The sequence below is a fragment of the Phacochoerus africanus genome, chromosome 3, assembly GCF_016906955.1.
Source record: "Phacochoerus africanus isolate WHEZ1 chromosome 3, ROS_Pafr_v1, whole genome shotgun sequence".
NCBI lineage: Eukaryota > Metazoa > Chordata > Mammalia > Artiodactyla > Suidae > Phacochoerus > Phacochoerus africanus.
Window position 1 is genome coordinate 36,837,676 of NC_062546.1, and position 27,735 is coordinate 36,865,410.

Here is a 27,735-nt window from a genome sequence, read left to right on the forward strand (position 1 = left end):
GCCACTGCTGTGGCATGGGTTTCATCCCTGGCCTGGGAACTTCTGCATGTTGTGAGCATGGCCAAAAAAAAGATATTTTCAGAATCTATTGTCTCAATAGTATTCCTGGAGATTTTCCATAATGGTGCTTACAGCTCAGTTTCACTCCTTTTGAATGAATATCTTTTAATAGTTTGCTTCCATTAAAGCCAGGATAGTAAAATCATGATAAATCCCATTACTGGAGTTCCCTTCGTGGCTCAGTGATTAACGAACCCGACTAGGAACCGTGAAGATATGGGTTTGATCCTTGGTCTCGATCAGTGGGTTAAGGATTTGGCATTGCTGTGAGCTGTGATGTAGCTTGCTGATGTGGCTTGGATCTCGTGTTGCTGTGGCTGTGGTGCAGGCCAGTGGCTGTAACTCTGATTCAACCCCCAGCCTGGGAACTTCTACATGCTGTGGGTTCAGCCCTAAAAAGCAAAAAAATAAAAACAAAAACAGACAAAAACCAAATAAATCCCATTACTGTATAAAGTATTTAAAACGCGAATTTTAATATACCTATTCTTCAAATTTTCACTGTTTTTTTTTTTAGCATCTTGAACATTCTGGGGGAAAAAACAACCCTTAAAAAATAAATAAAAACAGGAGTTCCCTTTGTGGCTCAGTATACATGAGGATTTGTGGCTCAGAACCTGACTAGTATCCATGAGGATTAGGGTTCAATCCCCGGCCTCACTCAGTGGGTCGGGAATCCAGTATTGCCATGAGCTATGGTGTAGGTTGCAGATGTGGCTCGGATCCCATGTTGCTGTGGCTGTGTCGTGGGCTGGCAGCTGTAGCTCTGATTCAACCCTTAGCCTGGGAACCTCCATATGCCATGGCTATGGCCCTAAAAAAAAGGCCCTAAGAAAAAAAAGCAAAAAGATAAATGATAAATAAATTAAAAATTAAATTAAATTAAAAATAAATAAATAAATAAAAACATCTACATGGGGACTCATGTAACCTTAAGCTCCAGTATTACTCAGTGCAGGCCTGGTGGAATCTGTCCTTATTTAAAATTTTGACTACTTCTTCATCATGCATTTTTTTTTTTTTGTATATTTTGACTTTAAAAATATTTATCTTGGAGTTCCTGCTGTAGTGCAATGGGTTAAGGTCCCACTGTTGTGTCTTAAGGACATCAGTTCGATCCTTGGCCTTCCTCAGTGGGTTAAGGATCAAGTGTAGCTGTGCTGTGGCATAGGTCAGCAGCTGCAGCTCTGATTTGACCCCTAGTCCAGCAACTTCCATATGCCACTGGTGTGGCCATTAAAAAAAAAAAAAAAAAAAAAAATATATATATATATATATATATATATATATATGAGTTCCCATCGTGGCACAGTGGTTAACAAATCCAACTAGGAACCATGTGTTTGTGGGTTTGATCCCTGGCCTCGCTCAGTGGGTTAAGGATACGGCATTGCCATGAGCTGTGGTGTAGGTCGCAGACGCAGCTCCAATCTGGTGTTGCTGTGGCTGTGGTGTAGACTGGCGTCTATAGCTCTGATTAGACCCCTAGCCTGGGAACCTCCATATGCCACAGGAAGCAGCCCTAGAAAAGGCAAAAAGACAAAATACATATATGTGTATATATATATATATATATATATATATATATCTCCTGATTGATGAGTCTTGAATTTTGTGCCTGAAGCTTTGGGGATTCCTGCTGGTGGTGGTCTTCCTGGTCTGGAAGGCAAGCCCCACTGACAGTAGCCCTATTTTATTGTAATGTATTTTTATTTATTTACTTATTTGTTGCTTTTTAGGGTTGCACCCACGGCATCTGGAAGTTCCCAGTCTAGTGGTCAAATCAGAGCTACAGCTGCCGGCCTGCACCTCAGCTCAGGGCAATGCTGGATCCCTGACCCACTGAGCAAGGCTAGGGATCAAACATGTATCCTCATGGATGCTAGTCGGATTTGTTTCTGCTGTGCCATAACGGGAACTCCCTATTTTTTTATTTTTGCTTTTTTTTTCTTTTTTAGGGCTGCACCCACAGCACATGGAAGTTTCAGGCTAGGGGTCGAATTGGAGCTACAACTGCTGACCTACACCACAGCCACAGCAACGTGGGATTCAAGCCTTGTCTGTGCTCTCCACTACAGCTCACAGCAACACAGGATTCTTAACCCACTAAGTGAGGCCAGGGATGGAACCCACATCCTCACGGATCCTAGTTGGGTTCATTAACTGTTGAGCCACAAAGGGAACTCCCTATTTTATTTCTAAATTTATTTTTGGCTGCACCTATGACATGTGGAAGTTCGTAGGCCAAGGATCAAACCTGCGCCACAGCTGTAATCAGAGGCATAGCAGTAACAACACCGGATCCTTCACCTGCCATGAGAGAAGTTCATTTGTAGTCCAGTTTTAAAGCCAGCACAAGATGTAGGTTGGAAATGCTTTCCTAGCTCTAGCTGATGCCATCAGTGTTCTGGCCCTGCCATTTCTGGGCACATCCATCCACACCAGCGGCCCTGCTCTGCCCCCACCCCCAGCAGGCCTCAAGTGCTGGGGTGAGAGAATGAGTAGCACCCCAGGGCTGCTGTCCACAATGCTGCCAGAGCAGGTGGACAAAGACCCCCGATCCCAAGGGAGAGTCACTCAGAGGTGTGCGTCCTCCACTGTCCCCCAACCTGGCCTGGTTGGTTGGACTCTGGTTGTCCACAGTGGGATAACCACCCCTTCTTTGTCATCTTCCCTCCTCTGCAGGTGGGGAGTCGCCTCTCATTTTTCCTGGGGTTACCCTCCCAAATAGCTCCTTTCTCAGGAAAACCCAAATTTAAATAATGACGAGGTTTCCTCTGCCCACTCTAAGGCCAAGACATGAAGGCCCCCCAAGTGGGAAGCCTGAAACGCCTCCCCCCGAAGCCAGGTGGTGGTATTTTGCTGTCTTTGCTTCTGCTTTTCATTGTTTGCTCTTGTGGATGTTGTGAACCTTTGTGGACAGTTTCATCTCCTGCCCTAATCATTTTCCTCAGGTTGAATCCTTGGTCATGGTGATTCTTCTTTTCTCTGTATTTCCCCCCACCCCTCAGTCCCTGGCAACCATTTTTCTATTGTTTCTGGGGATTTGAATTTTCTGCATGTAAGCGATACCACACACCATTCGTCTTTCTCCGTCTGGCTTATCTCACTGAACATAATGTCGTCGAGGTCCATCCATGTTGTTGCAAATGGCAGGATTTCCTCCTTTCTCCCAACTGAATGATAAGCCATTGTAGATATGTACCATCTCTTTTTTTATCCATTCATCTGTTGAGGGACACGTAGGTTGTTTGTATGCCTTGGCTATTGTGAATAGTGCTGCAGTGAACCCGGGGTGGGGGTGGGGGAGGGGGAAATCTCTCTTTGAGATCCTGTTTTTTTTCCTTTGGAGCAATATCCAGACAGGGATTTCTGGATCATATGGAAGTTCTACTGTTAAGTTTTTGAGGACCCTCCATACTGGTTTCCATCACGGCTGCACCAATTCCCACCAACAGTGTCCAAGGATCCCCTTTTCTCCACATCCTCAGCCGTGTTTGTTTGTCTCTTGTCTTAGATAATAACCCTTCTGACAGGTGTGAGGTGATCTCTTATATCTGCATGGTTATGATTTGCATTTTTCTGATGAAGTGCATCTCTCAGCCTTTTGTACATCTTCTTTGGGGAAAAAAAATGCCTTTCAGTTCCTCTGTCCATTTTTTTTTTTTTTTTTTAGCTTTTTAGGGCTGCACTCATGGCATATGGGGGTTCCCAGGCTAGGGGTCGAATTGGAGCTGTAGCCACTGGCCTACACCACAGCCACAGCAATGCCACATCTGAGCCAAATCTGCCACCTACACCACAGCTCGTGGCAATGAAAAATTCTTAGCCCACTGAGTTAGGCTAGGAATCGAACCTGTATTTTCATGGATGCTAGTCAGATTCGTTTCTGCTGAGCCACAACGGGAACTCCTACTTATTTTTGAACGATTTTTATTTTTTATATTATGGTTGGTTTACAGTGTTCTGTCAATTTTCTACTGTACAGCAAAGTGACCCAGTCATACACACATATGTATATACACACATTCTTTTTCTCACTTTATCCTCCATCATGCTCCATCACAAGTGACTAGATGTAGTTCCCTGTGCTGTGCAGCAGGATCTCATTGCTTATCCACTCCAAATGCAATAGTTTGCATCTATTAACCCCAGGCTCCCAGTCCATCCCACTCCCTCCCCCTCCCCCTTGGCAACCACAAGTCTATTCTCCAAGTCCATGAGTTTCTTTTCTGTGGAAAGGTTCATTTGTGCCATGTACTAGATTCCAGCTATAAGTGACATCATATGGTATTGCCTTTCTCTTTCTGACTTACTTCACTTAGTATGAGAGTCTCTAGTTCCATCCAGGTTGCTGCAAATTTTGTTCTTTTTTCTCTTCTGCCCATTTTTGAATTGGTCTGTTTGCTTTCTGGCCATTGGGTTGTTCATGATGACTTTTGATGGCTTCATGGGTGGGAGGCTCTGGCTTGGCCAAGACCAACCAGTGCTGTGTCTGCCCCTTGCCCTTGCAGGCATTCGCCCCTACAAATGTGACATCTGCCACAAGGCCTTCACCCAGCGCTGCTCGTTGGAGTCCCACCTGAAGAAGATCCATGGCGTGCAGCAGCAGTACGCCTACAAGCAGCGCCGGGACAAGCTGTACGTCTGTGAGGACTGCGGCTATACCGGCCCCACGCAGGAGGACCTGTACCTGCACGTGAACGGTGCCCACCCAGGCAGCGCCTTCCTCAAAAAGACATCCAAAAAACTGGCAGCCCTCTTGCAAAACAAGCTGACGTCCACGCTCCAGGAGAACGCCAAACTGAGTGAGGAGGAGGAGGAGGAGGAGAAATGAGAAGAGGAAGGGGGATGCCAACGCTGCCATGTGTACACGGATTTCTGGTCTTGAGGGTCTCTGGCCCATGGGCCCTTTCCAAGTACAAGTGTTTTGTTCATCTCTCTGTGCTTTGGGGGCCTCAGCTGGGGCTCCGATCCAAGGCTGTCAATTCTAACAGTGGCATCAGGCTCCCCCCGACCCCTGGGGTCCTAGGGAACATGGTCACATGAATGACGGTTTGTGGATGTGGCTGTGATCATGGTGCAGGATTTTTTTTTTTTTAAGGATTTTCACACATGGAGGCAAGAGTGTTCTTAGAGAGACACCCCTTGGAGAGATTGATGTGGTGACTTAAAATAAAAGTACTTTCACTTGAAATGCTACTCCGGCAAGGAAAATGAATTATATTATTCTGAAAGAGATTACAGGAATTATTTTAATAAATGGAATGTCCTGGTGAAATTCTCCTGATCAGAATGAAATAGGAGAGCGCTGGCCTGTAGCTCTGTTTAGGGCTCATCATGGGACCTTCGACTTCAGGTTATCTGTGGGTTGATATTTTGTACTAGTGGGTGGGTTTGAAGAGGCAGATCTTGAGCTTTGGGTGAAGATTGGGTGAAGGTAAACAGACGGCTGGTGACAAGATAGCCCCACACGTGGCTGACAAGCAGAGTCGCTGGGCTGAGCTGGGCTTGGTAGGTGGTTCCTACAGAGATGTTCTGTCCTCTGGGGCTGGGGCCTGCTGGCTGAAGGCCACCCTCCCTTCCTTGAGTCTGGCACTGGGGATGACTTGGGGCCAAGGCTGGAGGGTGGGGAGATAGCACCCCTGCGGGACAGATGGCGCCGTCAGCGTCTCCTTCAGGGCATGTGACAGCCTTTGACCTTTGGCCACATGCCCCTCCTCACCTGGAAGGTTAGCGATAAAGCCAGTCTGAGGCCAAGGTGGGGCAAAAGGGAGGCAGCCAACCAGGGATCAGGTGTGAGTTGTTTCCAGGGTCCCTCTGTGCCTGGTGGGGCAGGAGGAAGGACCTAGACCCTTCAGGGCACCCCTGGGGCTGGGGAGAGATTTACGCCAGTCCCGGGAGCTGCCTGGGCCGAGTGAGCAGGTTCCTGTCCACCCTGGAAAGTCAAGAAAGTCTTTTTTTGTTTGTTCTTTTGTGTTTTTTTTTTGCCTTTTCTAGGGCCGCACCCACGGCATGTGGAGGTTCCCAGGCTAGGGGTCCAATCAGAGCTGTAGCTGCCAAGCCGACGCCACAGCTACAGCAATGTGGGATCCGAGCAGCCTCTGCGACCTACACCACAGCTCATGGCAACGCCGTATCCTTAACCCACTGAGCAAGGCCAGGGATCGAACTTGCAACCTCATGATTCCTAGTCAGATTCGATAACCGCTGAGCCACAGCGGGAACTCCAAGAAAGTCTTGCTTTGAGGCTGGGCCACCTTGGTCTGGGGGAACAGCATTTGGATGATGGGGCCATTTTCCTATTTCCTCCCTCCTTCCATTGTCCCCCCCACTTCCACCTTCTCTCCTTACTTCTCTCCCCTCTACCACCACTGTGGGCCAAGCCTCATGCCAAGATCTGGAAGTTTAAGTGATAGGTCCTGTCAGTTAACATTTTTCTGCCCAGTCAGCACTTTTCGGAAGGAAGAAAGGAAGGGAGGAAGGAAAGAGAGAAAGAGAAGGAAGAAAGGAAGGAAGAAAGAGAAAGGAAGAGAGGGAGGGAGGAAGGAAGGAAGAAAGCCCTCCAGTTGAGCACCCCTTGTTGCACTGTGTTCTCTGGAGCAATCCTCCAAGCGCTCCTGGGTATGTGGGGGGTCAGCATCCCTGTGCCCAGGGGCAGTGAGGGGACCACAGAGGCTGGGGCTGGAGGAAGGGGCCAGGAATCCTAAATAGTCATAACTCCTCTTTTCCTCTGTCTCCCCATCCTCCCTTTGGAGAGGAAAGACAAGACCTCAGGGGTGACGATGGCTGCACGGGAGGCAGGCGTGAGATGGGCAGATCTTTCCCATCTGGCTTCTCCAAAGGGCAAGGCTGAGACTGAGGGTCCGATCTGAGGGGTCTCTGTGGTTCCTACTCCGCTGCATCTGAAGCTTGGGGTGTTTGGGCCAAGGCTGCAGTGCTACATGGTCTAAGTGGCCACTTTCGAGCCTAAGCAGTGGCAGGGGTTGCCCTTGGGATTGATTGACAGCGGCACAGTGGGGTGGGATGTGGTGGTTGCCCGGTGCAGCCTTGAGGGACAGAGCCAGTGCTGAGGGCTCAACCCTGGCTCCAGAGGGCACATTGCATTGTCTCTCAGCACTTGATTTGGAGGAGAGAGAGGCTAGATGGCAGCAGACTTGCTTCCCTCAGTTATCTGGGTAATCAAGACAACAAAAAGGCGCATTCTTATAAGGGAACATCTAAATGACTCTGGCTGGACCAGCTGGCCTGGGACCTGTTTTGCACAGGGGTGGTAAACTGCTGTCATGGTATTCTCTTTAGGGTCAGATTTTTACTAAACAGAACTCTTTTGGTTGCAAGTGATGAAAACCTAGTTTAAAATGACTTTAATGGGGAGTTCTCGTCGTGGCGCAGCGGAAACGAATCCAAGAAGGAACCATGAGGTTTTGAGTTCGATCCCTGGCCTCTCTCAGAGGGTTAAGGATCCGGCGTTGCTGTGAGCTGTGGTGTAGGTGGCAGACATGGCTCGGATCTGGCATTGTTGTGGCTGTGATGTAGGCTGGCAGCTACAGCTCCCATTGCACCCCTAGCCTGGGAACCTCCATGTGCCGCGGGTGCGGCCCTGAAAAGACAGAAAAAATAAAATAAAATGACTTTAATGGAACAAAGAATGTATTGGCTGTAACTTCTAGAGTTCTTCCACCTTGAGGGGTGGCTGGTTCTAGGTGCTTGAATCATATCATCCTTCTTTCTGTCTTTCATCTGGATTTTCTTCAGGTGGCTTCTTGCTCAGGTGAGGGTTGGGTGGTCCCACAGTGCAGCAGCCCAGCCAAAGTGGGAGTTATCTTCCAGCCAAAGATCCTGGGCCAATGCTTCTTGTCTCTGATTGGCCCAGTTTGGCTCTCATCACTGCCCCCCACTTCCACCCCAGCCAATCACTGTGCTCTGTGAGGTACAGGGCTCTCTTGGCCCAGGTTTGAGCCTTGTACTCCTTGCTCCTCTGAAGCAGGGCTGGAGAGAGTAGGCTGGCTACACCTCTGGCCTGGGATGAGTGGGAAAGTTGTTCCCTAGCAGAAAAGCAGGGTGCTGTAACCAAAGAGGAAATGGAGCTTGGGCAGGTGGACCAGCTCAGACAAGGCCCAGCTGTTGTAACAAAGATTCGCAGCATGGGGTATGGCTTAAAGAAGGCGGAAGGGTATTTCTTCCTCACCTAGCAGTTCTGGGTTGATGGGTAGTTCCCCTCCAGGCCATCACTCAGGGACCTGGACTTCTTTCTTTTGTTACTGTCACGCCCTGGGATCTTGTCAACATGTGCATGGTTGGACCCGGGGCTCTGTGGGTTTCAGCCACCAAGAGAATTGTCTTGGTTTGTGTTCCTCTAGAAGCTGATTTTGAGGCAAGAGTTCAAGGTCAAGTCAGTGGCTTAGGAGGTGATCCCAGGAAGCATCTGTAGGGGAAGTGTGACAGGAGAAGAGAGACAACCAATAAAGGGACTGTAACCAAGAAAGTTATGCTTTGGAGTTCCCGTCGTGGCTCAGTGGTTAACGAATCTGACTAGGAATCATGAGGTTGCAGGTTTGATCCCTGGCCTCGCTCAGTGGGTTAAGGATCCGGGGTTGCCGTGAGCTGTGGTGTAGGTCACAGACGCGGCACAGATCCCGAATTGCTGTGGTTCTGGTGTAGGCCAGCGGCTATAGCTCCGATTAGACCCCTAGCCTGGGAACCTCCATATGCTGCAGGTGTGGCCCTAAAAAGCCAAAAAAAAAAAAAAGAAAAAGAAAAAAGAAAAAAAAATGCTTTGGGCAATCCCATCGGTCATCTCTGGGAGACAGTACAGACCTGCCTTAGTTACCCCACTTGAGAGACGTAGGAAGCCATTGTCCACCAGCTCCCCACACCTGGGGGTTTGGTTGTGGGTGCTGGCATGGGGAGGGCATACATTTCTAGGCATGTCTACCTTGCTCTGTGCACTGGTCAAACTTCCTGTGCCAGGAAAAGCCCTCAGGCAGAGGTCGAGGGCTTGGCCATAAGCAATCGTATGCACCATGTAGAGCAAATGCCAAGGGGGCCTGGATGGGGTGGCACTGAGTCTGGTACAGGTGTGTCAGGGTCACACCTACCCCTCTGAAGCTGCTGACCAAATGTGGCACCTGGTCCTTCCACTCACATTCCAGGGTGATGATCTCCCCAAATCATGTGGGGAGCAGGAAAATGCAGCCCTCCCAGTGACAGCGCTCTGCTGGAATTGGGGAACGGATGTTGGCAGGGTTCGGGGTTGCAGCTCACAGTCTGCCACCGCAGGCAAAACCCACTGACAACCACCCAAGCCTCTGACCCCCTGCTCCCAACCCTGTTTGCCTGTCCTGCTCTCAGCCACTGTCGGGAAATCCAGCTACAACATCCACTGATTCTTAGGCTGGTGGTCCTGGAAACTTAAGTCCATAGGTGGTGAGGGTGGAAACAGATGAGCTATTGTCAGTGTTTCATATCCCTTGCTGGAAACCATTTCTTAGTCTGCATGAAACCCACCCAGCAGTATTTTGGTGTTAGGTCAGCACCTAGTATGGAAACCGATCCTTGTGCTTGTCAGAAGTGTCTCCTGGAGTTCCGGTCGTGGCTCAGCAGGCTACAAATCCGGCTAGTATCCATGAGGATGCGGGTTCAAACCCTGGCCTTGCTCAGTGTGTTAAGGTCCTTTGTTGCCACGAGCTGTGCTGTAGGGTGGCAGCTGTCGCTCTGATTTGACCCCTAGCCTGGAAACTTCCATAGCTGTGGGTGCAGTCCTGAAATGAAAAAAAAAAAAAAAAAGAAGAAGAAGTGCCTCCTGATGGTTCGTTTTGGAGAGAGGCATCTGTTAGCTGTCAATGTGGTTTATTTGGTTGATGCCTTAGGTTGGGTTCCTTGAAGCAAAGCCTGAGACAGGGAAGGAGGAAGAATCTACTGGGGGAGCCCTCAGGAGAAACCAACAAGGAAGTGAGAGATGCAAAGTACAGCAGAAAGAACCCAGGCAAGGATGAGGGCTCAGCTGGAGTCTAGCCTCAGGCTGATCCCAGGGGGAGCTCTGGAGCCTGATGTGCCGTGATGCTGTTCCACCTCGGGATGCTGTTCTACCTCAGGGTCAGAGAGGCTGGGTATTGGCTGTGGGTTGTCCCTGCGGGGAGGGGAAGGCATGACCACCAGGCTATTTAGCAGCCAACACTCTAGGTACACTTGGAGGTCTCCAAGGTGAAGGAGGGAGGAATTACAGGAATGGATTCTTAGGGGTGAAAAAGACTGAGGTCCTTAGGCTCTGGCTACTTCTCCATGGAATATTTCCATTTTATTTTATATTTATTTATTTATTTTGGCTGTGCCTGCTGCATGCAGCATTTCCTTTGCCACAGTCAGACCTACGCCACAGATGTAACCAGAGCTACAGCAGTGCCAACCCCAGATCCTTAACCCGCTGAGCCATGAGGGAACTCCTGAGTATTTACATTTTAAAAGAAAAGTCTTGGGAAAGAATGTGGGAGTTCCCGTCGTGGCTCAGTGATAATGAACCCGACTAGTCTCCATGAGGACTCGGATTCTATCCCTGGCCCTGCTCAGTGGGTTAAGGATCTGGTGTTGCCATGAGCTGTGGTGTAGGTTGCAGATGAGGCTCAGATCCCGAGTTGCTGTGGCTGTGGCATAGGCCAGCAACTGTAGCTATTATTCAACCCCTAGCCTCGGAACTTCCATATGCCACTGGTGTGACCCTAAAATAAAAAATCAAAAATAAAAAAAAAAAGAAAGAAAAGTCTTGACATTCCCTGGTGGCTCAGCAGGTTAAGGATCTAGCATTGTCACTGCTGTGGCTTAGGTCAGTGCTCTGGTGCAGGTTTGATTCCTAGCCCAGGAACTTCCACATGCCATGAGTGCCCCCCCCCCGATAATAAGGGACCTCTTTGGGGGCTAAAGGAATGGATCATTTATTGCAAATTATATGGTGTTTGTGGAGAAATTTTTAGAATTTTAAAATGTGTGCAGAGAAAAGTTTTCCCTTCAAATATGTTTCTGAAATCTATTGACAACTATTGTAGCCAAGCACTTTTAGCCTCTTATGTTACTTTTCTTGAGTTTCTTTACTCAGATAGAAGCAAATATATGTATCTTTATTCTTTGCTGTTATTTTTTAAAATTAACATATAGCATTGTGCATACTCGCTGGAACCTTGAATTTTTCTTTTTTAAATTTTGTTTTATTTTTTTTACTGAAGTAAATTTACAATGTTGTGTTCTTGGTACACAGCAAAATAATTCAGTTTTACATGCATATATATTCTTTTTCATATTTTTTCCATTAGAGTTTATTACAAGATATTGAGTATAGTTCTCGGTGCTATACAATAAGACATTGTTGTTTATTTTATAAAAAGTAGTTTGTATATTAATCCCAAACTCTTTTTTTTTTTTTTTTTTAGGGCTGCACCCGTGGCATATGGAGGTTCCCAGGCAGGGGTCGAATCAGAGCTGTAGCTGCTGGCCTATACCACAGCTCACAGCAACACGGGATCCTTAACCCACTGAGCAAGGCCAGGGATCGAACCAGTGTCCTCATGGATACTAGTCGGTTTTGTTAACCACTGAGCCACAACGGGAACTCCTGTTAAGCCCAAACTCTTAATTTATCCCTCCCCCACACCACATTTTTCTTTAAAAAATGCATCTAGTAGCTCTTTCCATAATAGTACCAAAACATGCTCTCATTCTGCTTTACAGCTCTCTGCTTTCATGGTGTGTGGATGTACCATAACTTAGGTTAGGGGTCTTGTCCTGATGGACATTTATGTTCCCAAAGTTTTGCTACTGTGAAGAATGCTACCATGAGTAACTTGTTTTTTGTTTTTTTAATTTAAATTTTTTAAATTTTTATTATTTTTTATTTTATTTTATTTTTATTTATTTATTTATTTTTTCTTTTCTAGGGCTGCTCCCGCAGCATACGGAGGTTCCTAGGCTGGGGTCTAATCGGAGCTGTAGCTGCCGGCCTATGCCAGAGCCACAGCAACATGGGATCCGAGCCGTGTCTGCAACCTACACCCAGCTCACAGCAACACTGGATCCTTAACCCACTGAGTAAGGGCAGGGACCGAACCCGCAACCTCATGGTTCTTAGATTCGTTAACCACTGAGCCACGACGGGAACTCAGTAACTTTGTACATATGTCAGTTCATGTATGTGCAGACATACCTGTGGATACGTTCTCAGCAATGCAGTTGTTAGAGCTGAGGGCAGACCCGCAGAACATCAATCCATAGGGCTCACTTCCCTAGCTCAGCGATATACCAACTGGATTAGCAGTCTCACCAACAGAGTGTGAGAGCCCCTTCTCCCCACCACCCTGCCGACCTTGTATTGCCATGGTTTGGGATTTGGGCCAATCTCGTGGGAAGAAATAGTTTCTCAGTGTAATTTTTTTGTTTCTAATTGAAGTAGAGTTGGTTTACAAAATTATGTTAGTTTCGGGTGTACACTCAGTGTAATTTTACTTTACATTTTTCCTTTTCTTGTTTCTTTTTCTTTCTTTCTCTTCTTTTCTTTTCTTTCTTTCTTTTTTTTTGTTTTTTTTTTTTTTTGTCTTTTTAGGACCACACGCATATGGAGGTTCCCAGGCTAGGGGTCGAATTGGAGCTGCAGCGGCCAGCCTATGCCACAGCTCACGGCAACGCCAGATCAGGGATCAAACCCAAGTCCTCATGGATACTAGTTGGATTTGTTACTGTTGAGCTGCAGTGGAATGCCCATGTTTTTCTTTTTTTCTTTCTTCTTTTTTTTGGCTGTGCTTGTGGCATGTGGAAATTCCTGGGGGCAGGGATCAAAACTGAGCCACAGTAGCAACCCAAGCCACAGCAGTGACAACAGACCAGATCCTTAACCTTCTGCACCACCAGGGAACTCCCATTTTTCTTATTATGTGTGAGAGAACCCTTAGGAACTTGTTTGTTTTTAATCTATCAGGAAGTTTTGTTCTTTGTGGTCAAAGTTGCTAGTTTCTCCTTCCGTCATTTATCCTTCCATTTTGTTCATGTTGGTTTTTCTTGGCCAAGCAGAAGTTTTGTGATTTTTATATAGTTTGAATTGAGACATCTTTTTCTTTTAAGGTTGCTGGAGGTTGAGTCAGAGATAGAAAGGCCTTCCCACTCCAGGGTTGTATCGGAATTGTCATGCTTTTTTCTAGGCCTTTAATGGTTTTATTTTATCATGTATAAGTCTTTGATCCGTTTGGACTATTTCCTGGCGTATAGTGGGAGGTATGGATCCAACTTTATCATTTTCCAGATGGCCGATGAGAGATTTTTTTTTTTTTTTTTGAACAGGGAGCTGGTCCAAAACACACCAGAGAACGCTGTCTTTAGGAAAAGGTCGTCTGCCTCGGCAGAAGGTATTGGGAGTTAGAGTGAGGCACAGCTTTAATTAGCAGAGACTCATTTATTCAGTGAATATTAATGGAGTGCCCGCTGTGGGCTCTGTACTTGTCTAGACACTGACCCAGAAGAAGTAGTGCAAAGTCCCTGCCCTCCAGGAGTGTCCATTCTCTTGCGGGGGGAGGGGACAAACAAGAAATAAACAAGTCAATATATACTATGTTAACTACTATAGAAAAAAACAGATTTGGTGTTCCAGTTACCATGACTACAAAAATTGTGCCAAGGAGTTCCCATTGTGGCTCAGTGGCAACAAACCCGACTAGCATCCATGAGGATGCAGGTTCAATCCCTAGCCTTGCTCAGTGGGTTAAGGATCTGGCATTACCATGAGCTGTGGTGTAGGCTGCAGATTTGACTTGGATCTGGCATGGCTGTGGCTGTGGCATAGAGCGGTGGCTGTGGCATAGACCGGCAGCTGCAGCTCCGATTTGACCCCTAGCCTGGGCACTTCCATATGCCACAGGTGCTGCCCTAAAAAGACAAAAAAAAAAAAAGAGAGAGAGAGGGAAAAAATCGTGCCAAAACTTTGAGGCTCTGTGGGGCAGGAATTTGGACAGGGCACGGCACAGGGCCAGAGGGGCTGGCTTTCCTTGGCTCCAGATGTCTGAGCCTCTAACTTGAGGGCTGGAGCCTGCAGAATGTCTGTGCCTGGTTCACTCCTGCATCTGGGGGTTTCTGGTGGCTGTCACCTGGGGCCGCGAGTCCTCTTCACAGGGCCTCTCCTGATGGTCTCTCTCTGTGGGCTTCCTACCCTATGGTGGCCCCAAGGGAGAATGTTCCAATAGAGGGAGTCAGGCTGAGGCTCTGTCTCCTGGGAAAAGCTCACCTCTGAGGCCTGCAGGGAGACTTCTGCCATATTATCTGTTAGAAATGAGAACCTGGGGAGTTCCTGTCGTGGCTCAGTGGTTAATGAATCTGACTAGGAACCATGAGGTTTCGGGTTCAGTCTCTGGCCTTGCTCAGTGGGTTAAGGATCTGGTGTTGCCTTGAGTTGTGGTATAGGTCAAAGATGCGGCTCGGATCCCGTGTTGCTGTGGCTCTGGCATAGGCCGGCAGCTGCAGCTCCGATTAGACCCCTAGCCTGAGAACCCCTATATGCCGCAGGAGCGGCCCCAGAAAAGGCAGAGAGACAAAAAAAAAAAAAAAGATTCATTTCCCTTCGTGCCTCAGTGGAAATGAATCTGACTAGTATCCACGAGGATGCGGGTTGGATCCCTGGCCTCACTCAGTGGGGTAAGAATCCGGCGTTGCCCTGAGCTGTGGTGTAGGTCACAGACGTGCCTCAGATCTGGTGTTGCTGTGGCTGTGCCATAGGCCAGCAGCTACAGCTCCATTCCATTCAACCCCTAGCCTGGGAACTGGGAATTTCCGTGTGCTGCAGGTGGGGCCCTAAAAAGCCAAGAGAAAAAGAAGAAGAAGGAGAAAAGAAGTGAGTCCCTAAGACTGGTCCATGTCGGAGGGGAGGGAAATGAGTCTCTCTCTTAGAAGACTTATGGGACCATGCATGTTGCTATGGCCCTTTTTAGAAAACAGGATCTGCCACATAAGGCAGAGGGCTGGGACGAGGATGGGTAGGCGACGTTTGTGGACTTTCGGTGCTTTCTATAGGGGGCCAGGGACGTGTTGCCTGGAAGAAGTGAGGGCACAAACCTACAGTTACAGTAGGGTGTTCCAGGCAGAGGGAGGAGCAAAGGCCAAGGCTGGGAGGCAGGGTGTGCTGAAAAGCAGAGGGGTGAGAAGAGATGGGTGCATTTAAAAGAGGTCAGGGCGCAGGCGGCCATGGTAGGTGTTTGCGAAGATGGCAGCCTTTCTCCTGAATGAATTGAGAAGCCATTGAGAGTTTTGAGCCAAGGAATAGCGTGATCTCACATTCGAACAGGCTTGCTGTGGGAATGGATTTGGAGGTGGGAGGCTTGGGTGGAGGTGGGGAGACCAGTTAGGAGGCCACTGCAGAAATACGGGCAGGACCCAACGAATGTTTGGACCAGGGTGATACAGGAGGAGGTGGCAAGAATGGCCAGATGCTGGGTATGCTTTTGAAAAGAGGGCTAACTGGGTTTGTTGATGAATTGGATGTGGGTTAACGGACAGACCATATATCTTTTTTCGTCTGGGACAGTTCGAGTTTACATGTGAATGATGCCAGCACCCTAGCTACGAGAAAACGAGAGGAGTCAAGGATGGCTCCAGAGTTTTTATGCAAGAGTTGTGGTGCCATTTACTGAGATGGGAATGAGTGACTGTGAGAAACTGGGTCCGGGGAGGGGTGGAGTCGGGAGTTCTGGTTTGGATCTTTTCAAGTTGTCTGTGAGATGTCCAAGTGTCTGGGAAGGTGGGTGCTGCTGCACGAGGTCTGAGGTGGGCACCTGAGTGTTGCTAGAACAGAGAGAGCATGAAGCCACGAAGCTGGATGCCATTGTTCCAGCAAAGAGAAGTGCCCTGGGCATGTGGGCACGTGGGCAGCTGCCTTGGGGGTTAGGGTGTGAGGGAGCACCCAGCAATGGAGACTAAGAAGGAGCTGCCATCAGAAAGAAGGGATGCGGTGGGAGTTGGTGGGGTGGGTGCACCTTGACCAGTGCATTCTGTCACCAGTATACACCTGCTCATGGCTTCAAATGAAAATCTTTCGGAGGAGTTCCTGTTGTGGCTCAGTGGTAACAAACCTGACTAGTATCCATGAGGACTTGGATTCTATCCCTAGCCTCACTCAGTGGGTTAAGGATCTGACATTACTGCAAGCTGCTGTGTAGGTCACAAATGCGGCTCAGATCCGGCGTTACTGCAGCTGCGGTGTAGGCTGGCAGCTATAGCTCTGTTTTGACCCCTAGCCTGGGAACTTCTGTCTGCTGCAGGTGTGGCCCTAAAAAAAAAGAAAAAAAAAAGAAGAAGCAAAAAAATAAAAATTAAAAAAATAGAAAACCTTTATGAGATGTATTTGGAGGACTCATCTTAAACAGGGGACAGGGAACACAATCCAATCTGTTACAAGTGACCTAGTCACTTTATAAACATCGCCTGCTGCTGCACCATTTGTAAGTATGACTTTTGAGCAGCTGTGGCCCACAGGTCCGCTAGTCCCCTGGCTCTGCAGCCCAGGTAGCCTGCACCTGCTGCTGCCTCGCAGTGTCTGCCCTCTTCTCACCATCCTGCCATGCAGACATGTGAAGGAGTCACCTGGGACCTTCCCACCCATTGAAGCCACAGACAACGGCAGCCCCAGCAAAACTCCGTGGGGAGCAGAAGAACCACCCAGCTGAGCCCAGGTGGGTCCACAGAACTTTGAGTGATGATAAAATGAGTATTGTTTCTATCACTTAGTTTTGGAGCAATTTGTCAAGTAGCAACAGATAACTGGAGCACTGCCCCTAACCACCCCCTCAGATTGCAGCCTCTGTCTCTATTTCTCTTCCTCTGCGTGGTTTCTCTTCTCAGCACTTAACATTTTTATACATGCATTGGGGTTTTTAAAAATTTTTTTAGGGCCACATCTGCAACATAGGGAAGTTCCCAGGCTAGGGGTCAAATTGGAGCTATGGCTGCCGGCCTACACCACACCCGCAGCAACTCAGGATCTGAGCCCCATCTGCAACCTACACCACAGCTCATGCTGGATCCTTAACCCACTGGGCGGGGCCAGGGATTGAACCCATGGATACTAGTGGGGTTCATTACTGCTGAGCCACATCGGGAACTCCTATATATGTATTTGTTTACTGTCTGTCTCTCCTAATGCACTATAATCTCCATGGACCTGGGAATTATGTTTGTCCTGCTCACTGCTTTATCCCTGGAGCTGGGGACAGTGCCTGGTTCATAATAGGCACTCCATACATACTTGTTGAATGGATAAATGGGTGAGTATTGACTCTTCTAAGATAAAAATAACCTTGGTTTTAGAATGACCCTTTTCCTCTGAGCAAAACCATCCAGTCCCCGTCTTACCAGGTCATGCACTGTTCTGTGAGGTACCTCCTGTAAGTGGCCTTGGGCATGAACATCCACACATTCTTATCGACCTCCTGCTACATGGAAGACCAACTGGAAAACGAATAGGTAAACCTTTAAAAAGAAACAGCAGCTTTAAACAAATCCAGTTCAGTGTTTGAGGAATCCCCTGTGTTCCCTGAGAGGGCCCAGGAGCAGCAGATGATGCAAAGCCAGCTGGAGGAAGAGGCGGAGGTCCCAGGTCCCCAGGTGAGAAATGAATCGAGGGCACTGACCCCTCTGCTCCTGACTCCCAGAGCCTGCCCGGCACCGCCACCACCTAGAAGTCCCCCTAGAGAGGCCTCCTGGGCCCTGGGCATCTGGCCTTCCATGCAGAAGGCCAGGTTCCCATGGCCGCCACCACGGTCCACACAATTGCTATTTCAGTTCTCCCCTGGGTTCCATCTGCCTGATGTTCTCTCAACCGATTCCAAGCCCAGTGCACCATTTTAGCTGACGTGGGGGAGTGTTTCGTGGGGACAGCAGATGGATGGGATGACAAATAGCAGGATGGTGGGGGACAGCTGAGAAGTGCTTTTCCTGTGCAGGAGCTGTTGGCCGAGCACGTGCTCCACACAGTCTAAAGGCGCGGAGGGAGCAGTGGCGTGTGCTGGGGCACGGGGGGCAAGCTGCTTCCATGTCCTTCTTTGTTGCTAAGCATTCTTGACCATGCGTCCAGTTGCCCAATTCACCAACTGTCCAGGAAGCAGCCCTGAGGCAGTGGCTGATTTGCTCCCAGGGTGCGTGGCGTGGTCATGGGGAAGTGAAACAGAAGAGAAGAGGAGTTCCCATTGTGGCTCAATGGAAACAAGCCCAACCAGTATCCATGAGGATATGGGTTCAATCCCTGGCCTTATTCAGTGGGTTAAGGATCCAGTGTTGCCATGAGCTGTGGTGTAGGTTGCAGACGCAGCTCGGATTCAGGTTGCTATTGCTGGGGCTGTGGCATAGGCCGGCAGCTTCATCTCCAATTCAACCCCTAGCCTGGGAACTTCCATCTGCTGCAGGTGCAGCACCCCCTGCCCCTCAAAAAACACAAAACCACACAGAAGAGAAGAAACCCAAGGGTCGGCTTGGAGCATGTTACTGCTGTGGGCAACCAGGCCTCAGCCCCGCTGGGGACTTCTGGGCAGCCCAAGGGGTGGGGAGTTGGGTTATTCATCCACCACTGCCTGTGTTTTGTTGGCCAAGGGTGGCCCCCAGGAGTGTTAACCTCATGGAACTTTGGCCTGCCTGTAGCCAGATGAAACCTCCAGGTAGAAGTTCTCAGGTTCTTACTAAGAGGTCAGCTCAGGCTGCTCTAACAAAGTTCCATGGACAAGGTGGCTTAAAACAATAGAAATGCATTTCTCACAGTTTTGGAAGCTGCAAGTTCAAGATCAGGGTGGCAGCATGGTCAGGTTCTAGTGAGGGCCCTCTTCCGGGTTGCAGGTGACTGCCAAATTCTCCTGTACTTGTATGGCAGAAGGGGAGCAAGCCAGCAGCTCTGGCTTATTCCTATAAGGGTGCTAATTCCATCACGAGGGCCCCACCCTCATGACCTAATCACCTCTAAAGGCCCACTTCTGAACATCATCATGTTGGGATTAGGGCTTCAACAGACAAATCTGGGGGGTGGGGCGAGGGGGACACAGACCATGGCACCATCATTTGTGACAGCGAGTGCCGAGGGGATTTGGACAGGGTGAGACAGGGTGCACCTGCCACAGGTAAGGTGCTGTTCCTGAGCTGGGGGCCGAGGAAATACAGAGCAGTCTAGTTGGGGAGGTGGCGGTACAAGCAGGTGGGGTGAATTCTGGCACAGAGGCCTGTGTCAGATGCTGTGGGAGGCAGATCACCACTGAGGGCAGTGGGAAGCTGTGGAGAGCAGGGAACACGAGCAAGGTCCTGAGAGCCAGGTGAGGTTCAGGGTTACATAAGTGTAGTTAACAGATCACATTTCTGCCTCCTCCGCCTTCTGCAATGTTGGATGGCTGGGATTCCTGACTAGGGATCTGCTTCCCAGGCATTCAGCAGGAAAGCTACATGAGAAAGGGGCTGGGGCCTTACTCATCTCCACATCCTGGGATGACACCATCAGGACTGGTTGGGAGGGACAGCAGGCCCTGGTGACCAATCAGAAGATCCTGGCATTGGAAATGGTTGGAGAGGTCCCTGGCCCTGCCTTCTCATCTGTGTCTTATCTGGCTGGCGCCTGGCTTTTACAACCATCTGGGGTGTTCCCTTCTGGAGCTGCAGATTAAGGATCTTGTTACTGCAGCAGCCCAGGTTGCTGCTGTGGTGCTGGTTCAATCCCTGGCCCCGGAACTTCCACAATGCCTTGGACGTGAACATTAAAAAAAAAAAAAAAAAAAAAAAGAGCTCAGCACTTGGATGCCAACACTTTGTCATTTGTCCCAGTGGCTAAGGAGTAAACTCTCCTTTCCTTCCTCCTGCCTCTTTGTGCCCCCTGCTTCATGCCTCGCCTCAGGGAGTAGGTTTATGACCTGCGCTATTTATAGTCCTTTACAGATTGAGAAGCATAGGGACAGACAGGCTCACAGTTGCTGCTTACAGCCACTCTGTAAGGCAGGTAAGAAGTTATTAGTTGCATTTTTCAGTTGAAGAAACCAAGGTTTCCCAAATGTCAAGGTTCCGTGTCTAGGAAGTGGCAGGTCCAGGAGGCCCACCCAGGTCCACGTCCCATGAGACTCCCTCCTATTACTACCCTCCCCCCCACCTTCCTGAAGGTAGGGGGTGGTTAAACCGGCCACTCCTTCCCTCTTGTCTCTGGTCAGGCTTCCTCGTTGCCTAGATGACTTGAGACCGTTTTGTGTGCCGCTCATGTGCTGCTCTAAATAAAACCTCTGTCGGCTGTAGCTTTGGGCCCTTCTTTTGCTCAAATACTTTCTTTAACCAAGAGAAAGCAAGGCCTCCAGTTTGGCCTCTGGAGAGCAAGGGAATGGAGTTAGAATGAGTAGCATGGTTTTGGTTTTGTTGTATTTATTTTATGGTTGCCTTCTGTTTATGGCAAGATGTTGCCCCTCTGAGCACCCAGTCTAAACTCATGCTCCTCCTCCGTAGCTCAGGCATTCTTTGTTTCTTCATGGTACTCTCAAGCTGTAATTTTCTTTCTCTCTTTTTTTTAAATTGAAATATAGTTGATTTACAATGTTGTGCTAGTTTCATGTGTACAGCAAAGTGATTTATATATTTTATTTATATATTATATATATATTCTTTTTCAGATTCTTTTTCAAAACTTTATAGATTATTACAAAATATTGAACATAGCTCCCTGTGCTATATAGTAGACCCTTGTTGGTTACCTGTGTTTATCTTAACCCCAAACTTCTAATTACCCCCTCTTTCCCCTTTGGTAACCGTAAGTTTGTTTTCTGTGTCTTTGAATCTGTTCCCGTTTTATAAGTTCCTGTGTATCATTTTTGGGGGATCCCACATATAAACGACATCATATAATGTAACTTTGCGTAACTTCACTTAGCATGATAATCTCCAGGTCCATCCATGGTGCTGCAAATGGCATTATTTCATTTTTTATTTTTTTAATTATTTTTTTATATATAAATTTTTTATTTTCCCACTGTACAGCAAGGGGGTCAGGTTGTCCTTACATGTATACAATTACATTTTTACAATTACATTTTTTTCCCCCACCCTTTCTTCTGTTTATTTTTTGTTTTTATTTATTTTTTATTTTTTGTCTTTTTGCCTTTTCTAGGGCCACACCCACGGCATATGGAGGTTCCCAGACTAGGGCTCGAATCGGAGCTGTAGCTGCTGGCCTACACCACAGCCACAGGAATACCAGATTCGAGCCACGTCTGCGACCTACACCACAGCTCATGGCAATGCCAGATCCTTAACCCACTGATGGAGGCCAGGGATCGAACCTGCATCCTCATGGATGCTACTCAGTTTCCACTGAGCCGCAATGGAAACTTCTTATTTCTTTCTTTTTTATGGCTGTGTAATAGCCCATTGTGTATATACCACATCTTTATCCATTCATCTGTCAGTGGACATTTATGTTGCTTCCATGTCTTGGCTATTGTAAATAGTGCTGCTGTGAACATTGGGGTGCCTGTGTCTTTTTGAATTAGGCCTGGATATATGCCTAGGAGTGGGATTGCTAGATCATATGGTGGTTCTATTTTTAGTAGTTTTTTTTTTTTTGGCCACCCCTGTGGCATGTGGAAGTTCCTGGGCTAGGTTTTGAAACTGCACCACAGCAGCCACCCAAGCCGCTGTGGTGACAACACGGGATCCTTAACCCAATGTGCCACAAGAGAACTCCCTTTTAAAAAATTATTATTTATTTAGTTTTATAGTCTTGGTTTTTAAAGGAACTTCCTTACTGATCTCTACAGTGCTGCACCAATTTACATTCTGCCAGCAGTGTAGGAGGGTTCCCTTTTCTCCACACCCTCTTTGGCATTTGTTATTTGTTGATTTTTTGATGCTGGCTACTCCGACCAGTGTGAGGTGATATCTCATTGTAGTTTTCTTTCTTGTTTTTTTTTTTTTTTTTTTTTCTTCCAGCCTCGCCCATGGCTTGTGGAAATTCCTGGGCCAGGGATCGAACCTGTGCTGCAGTGGCATTCTATGCCACAGGTGCCACACTCTTAGCTCCTTAACCCACTCACTATATGGGAACTTCTGTCATTGTAGTTTTCTTACTATTTTTTTTTTCAGTACTTTTTTTTGCCCTTCCTGTAAATTCCATGTCTGTCTTGTCCCGTCAATGTCTTACATAAATTGGCACAAAACAGACATTCAATAACCCTAACCCTAACCCTCAATAAACACCTGCTGGGTGAAGGGATAAATTAGCCTCTAATTCCCAACCCTGTGCTTTTCTCACCACCCTGTCCTTCTCTGTCCTGCCTCTCAAGTCCCATTTTACAAGTCTTGACTCACTGACCATTCTAGTTCTCCATGTACCTTTCAGATTGCTGAGCTCACGGGTGAATCCACAGCCTCTTGGCAAAGGGCTGACCAGAACTAACCATAATGTCTCAGGGGGCCATTCTGAGCCCTAGCTTGTTTTCTGCTGTTCTCAGGCAGGGCAGTTTCCCCTTCAGTCTGTCCCTTCCTTTATCTCTCTTAAAACTGCTCTGTGTGACTTTCACTTTCTTGATCTTGCATTTAAGATGCACGCAGTTTCACAGCTTGTGATCACCTGTACCTTGTGTCATGTTCTGTGATTATCACCACGTCTGGGATTTGAAAAAAAAAAAACCTCCACACCTTGTGTGTACATGCTGATGATGGTAATGGAGACGGGAGCGGTCACAGGCGGAGCAGTTTAATAAGCGGTATGTATGTGCTGAATGCTCCCCCTTTGTCCAACGTGTCGATGTGTCCCCTGAACTGGGGAGGTGATAAACCCATCTGGAATAGTTAATTGATGGAAAGTGGTGGAATACAACTAAGAATGAAAATGGATGGTAAACACCATGGCTCCAGAGGAGTTCAGTGGAGGGTGGACTGAACCCTCCACGTGCTGATCGGAGCTGGCTCCGAGGAGGAAGGAAGTACTATTTACTTTCCAGCATTGGCACACGGTTTCCCCCTTGTTAATTTTTCTGACAACACTGGTATCGGGATGATCCCCAAGGTACTGATGAGGAAAGAAGCAGAGGGAAAGGACGTGACTACCTAATATTGCAGGGCTGGGATCTGAACCCACATCCGCCTGACTCTGAACTCCTGCTTTTTGTACTGCACCGCCCTGTTTCCCGAAGGGTAGGTCAGACTGAAGCTGGAGATTGGGTAGGGTTGGGCCTCAGGTCCAAGCACTTAGAAAATTAAAACTTGGCTGAACAAAGGGATGAAGGGAAGTTTTCTCAGGCAAAAGCATCAGGGCAAACAACAGCTCAGAGGTGGCGTGAGGCTAGTGCTGAATGGATGGCCTGAATGGATGTTTCTAATCACAACTGATCTTTTTTGTTGTTTAGACTTTGCTTGTCTTTTATTAAACTTCTATCAGCCCTGTTAATTTAGGGACAGTACTGACATAAAGACATATTATATAACATTTCATCATGATTGCATTTTTATTTTAAAAATTTTATTTATTTGTCTATTTTTGGCTGCACCCATGGCATGTGGAAGCTCCCTGGGCCAGGGATGGAACCTGTACCACAGCAGTGACAATGCCAGATCCTTAACCCTCTGAACCACCAGGGAACTCCAGTAACACTGCCTTTTTTTTTTAAACACTTAATATCTCATGGAACATTTTTATACAGATCTTTTAAAATATATCTCTATCTTTGGTAATGAATATCTAACATTTTCATGCACTCATCTTTCCCAGCTATCATTTTAGAAGTCCTCACAGCAGACAGCCCAAGGCCCTGATGTAGAAGGATTTTAACTGAGACTCAGCTCAGCCCCATTTAGCAACAGGCTGAGGGAATGGCCCTCATGCCTGCCTGCTCTTGACCAGCGTCTACCTGGAGCATCAGGGTTGCTCAAGGAAGGCCTGCCCTGCTGGAGCCACAGCCTCCTGCCTGTGTGCAAATAGCCTCATTCCTAATCTATCCTCTTCTCTGAGCTGGTGACCCAGATTCATCTGGTTGGCAGAGGTTGCCCAGGGCTGTGCAGACAGGTCTCCATGTTGCTGTACCAGAAAAAGTGAGGACAAAATCACAAGTTGCCTAAAAATGGGGGGAAAAGAAAAGAAGTCTCACGTAGTTGCTTCAATTCAAAGCAGATGTGTGTGTGAGACTAAAATGCCCAGTTTACTCTGAGATCTAGATAGCCCACCTGCACTTGGCTTCTGGCCCCTAACTGCAGTCTACTTCTCCAACACTAGATGGCAATCCTGTTTTTTTTTTTTTTTTCTTTTCTTTTCAGGGCCACACCTGCAGCATATGGAAGTTCCCAGGCTAGGGGCCGCATTGGAACTAAAGCTGCTGGCCTACACCACAGCCACAGCAATGCCGGATCCAAGCCGTGTCTTCGACCTACACCACAGCTCACGGCAACGCCGGATCCTTAACCCAATGAGCAAGGCCAGGGATTGAACCTGAAACCTCATGGTTCCTAGTCGGATTCGTTCCCGCTGCACCGCAACGGGAATGGCAATCCTGTTTTAAAGCAGATTTTATTCAAGCAATAACGTTGTTGAAGGTAAGTAAAGATTAACTTTTCACACCGTCATGTTGGCACAGAATCTTAAAACTCTTTGTTAATGAATATGTGGGAAAGTAGGACATTTCGGCAGCCACTGGTGGGAGTGGGAGTTGACATCACGTTGTGGAGGGGAGCTGGGCAGTGATACTGAAGCCGTGCACATCCTGTGACCCAGCAGACACAGCCAGGTCTGATCCTTTGATGAGGACGATGAATGATAAACATGTATTTTATTCCTGCTGTGTGCTAGGCACTCAGCCTCATTTAATCTTCACAGCTCCAGGAAGTACTGTTATTTCCCCTCAATTTACAAATGAGGAAATCAGCCACAAAAAGGCCAGGTCACTTGCCCATGGTCACAGAGCTAGTAAATGGCAGCGCCACGATCCACACCTGCTGTGTTCCGGGAAACGGGCACATATGTGTGGGTGCTCACGGCAGCAGTCTGTAGTAGAGAAACAGTCTCACAATCCACTGGCGAGATGTGAAAGTGTGAGGGAACACTGCAGAGCCATGAGCTAGGTCAACGGTGGTCAGCTTGGATGACCTCAGATTCACACTGAGACACAGCAGTGAAAACCAAACCCAGAAAGCACAACTGGGTGTTATTCATGGTGACCAACCCCGGTCTAAGAAGTAAGGTTTTAAGAGGATCTGCTGGATAGATAACACACCAAATTGATGATGGTGTTTGTCTTGGGAGAGGGACATGGGATTAGGCTTTTAAGTTTATTGGTAATGCCTACTATCATTTTTCTGTCCCTCCCTACCTTTTGAGCAACAGGGAAAAAACCCACACCATCCTTTAACTCAGAATAGCATTTTATGATTGATCTTTGCAAATGCATTTCTAAAACCTGACAGCTGTTATTGTCAAGGCAGCAGGTGAGCCTGTGCTCAGAGAGATCCTTCTGGGCTCCTGACTCTAGTATAAGTGGTTTAAGAGTTCAGGAGGTTAGACCTCCAGCCGTAGCACAGCTCCTGTTAACCTGGAAGGGAGGGAGGAGGGAGGCAGGGAGAGTCTGTTCTGCCTTTTACTGAGTAATGGTTTGGTTTGGTTTAAGAACGCTTCTCTTTAGGGCACCAGCTCCAAAACACCTAACGTGTTTCTTTAAAGATGAAAGTTCCAGCTACTCCCAGGTTTTACTTTGTGTGGGAGGAGGGTAGGGTAGGTTATAATCAAATGTTTAACTGTTCAGGTGGAAAGACAGTGATTAAAACAAATTACCCCCTTCCAACTCTTTCTAAAGCCAGTAGGCAAATTGGTTACCTAGAAACACGACTTATGAGTAACCCGCTTCCTGTACTGACCAGGGTCAACATGTATGAAATCATAGTTCATCTGTTGACAAGTTTTGCTAGAACTCTTAAGGGGTTTACAAAAGTTCATTTTCCCAGATTAACAAGAGCTAATGGCTCTGAGCAAGAGGCCTGGTCTGAGGGGGAAAAAGGCATATTTAGAGCAGAAAAACATTGAAAATTGCTTTTTAGCGCCAGCATGGATCTTTTGCCAGCTGCTAAATGCATTCTTAAGAAAGTGTAGAACTGCAGGGGAGAAGGGGAATAGCTTTGAGTGCAGATGGCTTTGAATCTATTGGACTGTCTCAGAGCTCAGGACGGTAGGCTGTGCTCTGCACTTCTGTGAGGAAGTCTCAGAAGAGCAATTTATCCTCCTTTTAAAAATATTTTAATTATCCTCAATTAGAGACTCTCGCCTTGTTGCAAATCCTGTTTCATTTCGCTGGAGTTTAATATGCTACCTCACTTAGGGGAACAGGTGGTATCTGAAAATCGGGAACATCCATGGTAATTCTTGAAAAGCTGTGACTCACTTAGAAGCTGAGATTTGGCTCTCTTCCTGTGGAGAGGCTGTACTTCCTTAGTAGAGAAAATAACTTCTTTTCAATCCACATCTCCCGCTGGGATGGCTGAGCCTTCTTTATTGTTGAGACTGGAAGTATGGGGGCTGCAGGGAGAAACTGGTGCTGGTCAAGGAGGTCTGCCTGAAATTGAGGTTGACTGTTCCTGTTCTAACCACACCTCCCTGGTCAGACCGACCCTCTTTTGTGGAGCAGTTTATGCCACGTTACCTTGGGGACTCTTGGTAAGATTGATGGGTCTGGGAGTTCCCATTGTGGCTCAGTGGTACCGAACCTGACTAGTATCCATGAGGACGAGTGTTCAATCCCTGGCCTCATCAGTGGGTTAAGGAACTGGTGTTGCCATGAGCTGCAGTGTAGGCTGAAGGCGAGGCATCTGGAGTTGCTGTGGCTGTGGTACAGGCCGGCAGCTGTAGCTCTGATTTGACCCCCTAGCCTGTGAACTTCCATATGCTTCGGTTGTGGCCTGAAAAGAAAAAGAGAAAAAAAAAGAGCGACAGGTCCCAGCCATGCTTAGATTAACCCAAGAGAATTATGCTAACATGAGGCCTTACTGCATCCAGGCTCCTGAACTCAAGGGTGAGGCTTGGTGGAGCGGTGTGGCCACGTCTGCCGGGACAACTCCGAATTCTCTCACCTGCTTTTTGACTTTGGAAATTAGAGGCTACAGGAATATATGCTGCTTGGAAAATAGGAAAGTGCATGGGGTCCGGTCTCCCCTCTCCCACCTGATACTTACCTTCCCTGTGAGGTGACTGTGGTTGAGGGCACCCCCTTTGTGCATGCATTTCCATACAATACACCCCTGAGCTGCTGGGTCAGTGGTAAAATTTTGAATTTAAAAACAAAATCTAGGAGTTTCCGTTGTGGCTCAGTGGTTAACGAATCTGACTAGGAACCATGAGGTTGTGGGTTCGATCCCTGGCCTTGCTTAGTGGGTTAAGGATCTGGCGTTGCTTGTGAGCTGTGGTGTAGGTTGCAGACACGGCTTGGATCCCGAGTTGCTGTGGTTCTGGCCTAGTGGTGGCTACAGCTCGGATTCAACCCCTAGCCTGGGAACCTCCAGATGCCACAGGAAGTGGCCCTAGAAAAGGCAAAAAGACAAAAAACAAAAAGCAAAAACAACAACAAACAAAACAAAAAAACCAAAATCTAAACAATTTCCAGGTTTTTAAAATTTCTCATAAATACACAAATTTACCTAAAAAAAGCAAAACCAAAGGCCTTATTACTTACA

At 47.7% G+C, this 27,735-nt stretch overlaps 1 protein-coding gene across 1 annotated transcript in view; it reads left to right on the top strand.

Annotated features, from left to right (window-relative positions):
* Positions 1 to 5,262, top strand: part of OVOL2 (ovo like zinc finger 2) — a 33,700-nt gene extending 28,438 nt beyond the window's left edge. Inside the window, exon 4 of the mRNA XM_047771627.1 lies at positions 4,575 to 5,262. Within this exon, the coding sequence (XP_047627583.1) occupies positions 4,575 to 4,897 (323 nt within the window). The 3' untranslated portion in view covers positions 4,898 to 5,262. The remainder of the gene's footprint in view (positions 1 to 4,574) is intronic.
* The last annotated feature ends 22,473 nt before the right edge of the window (positions 5,263 to 27,735 follow it).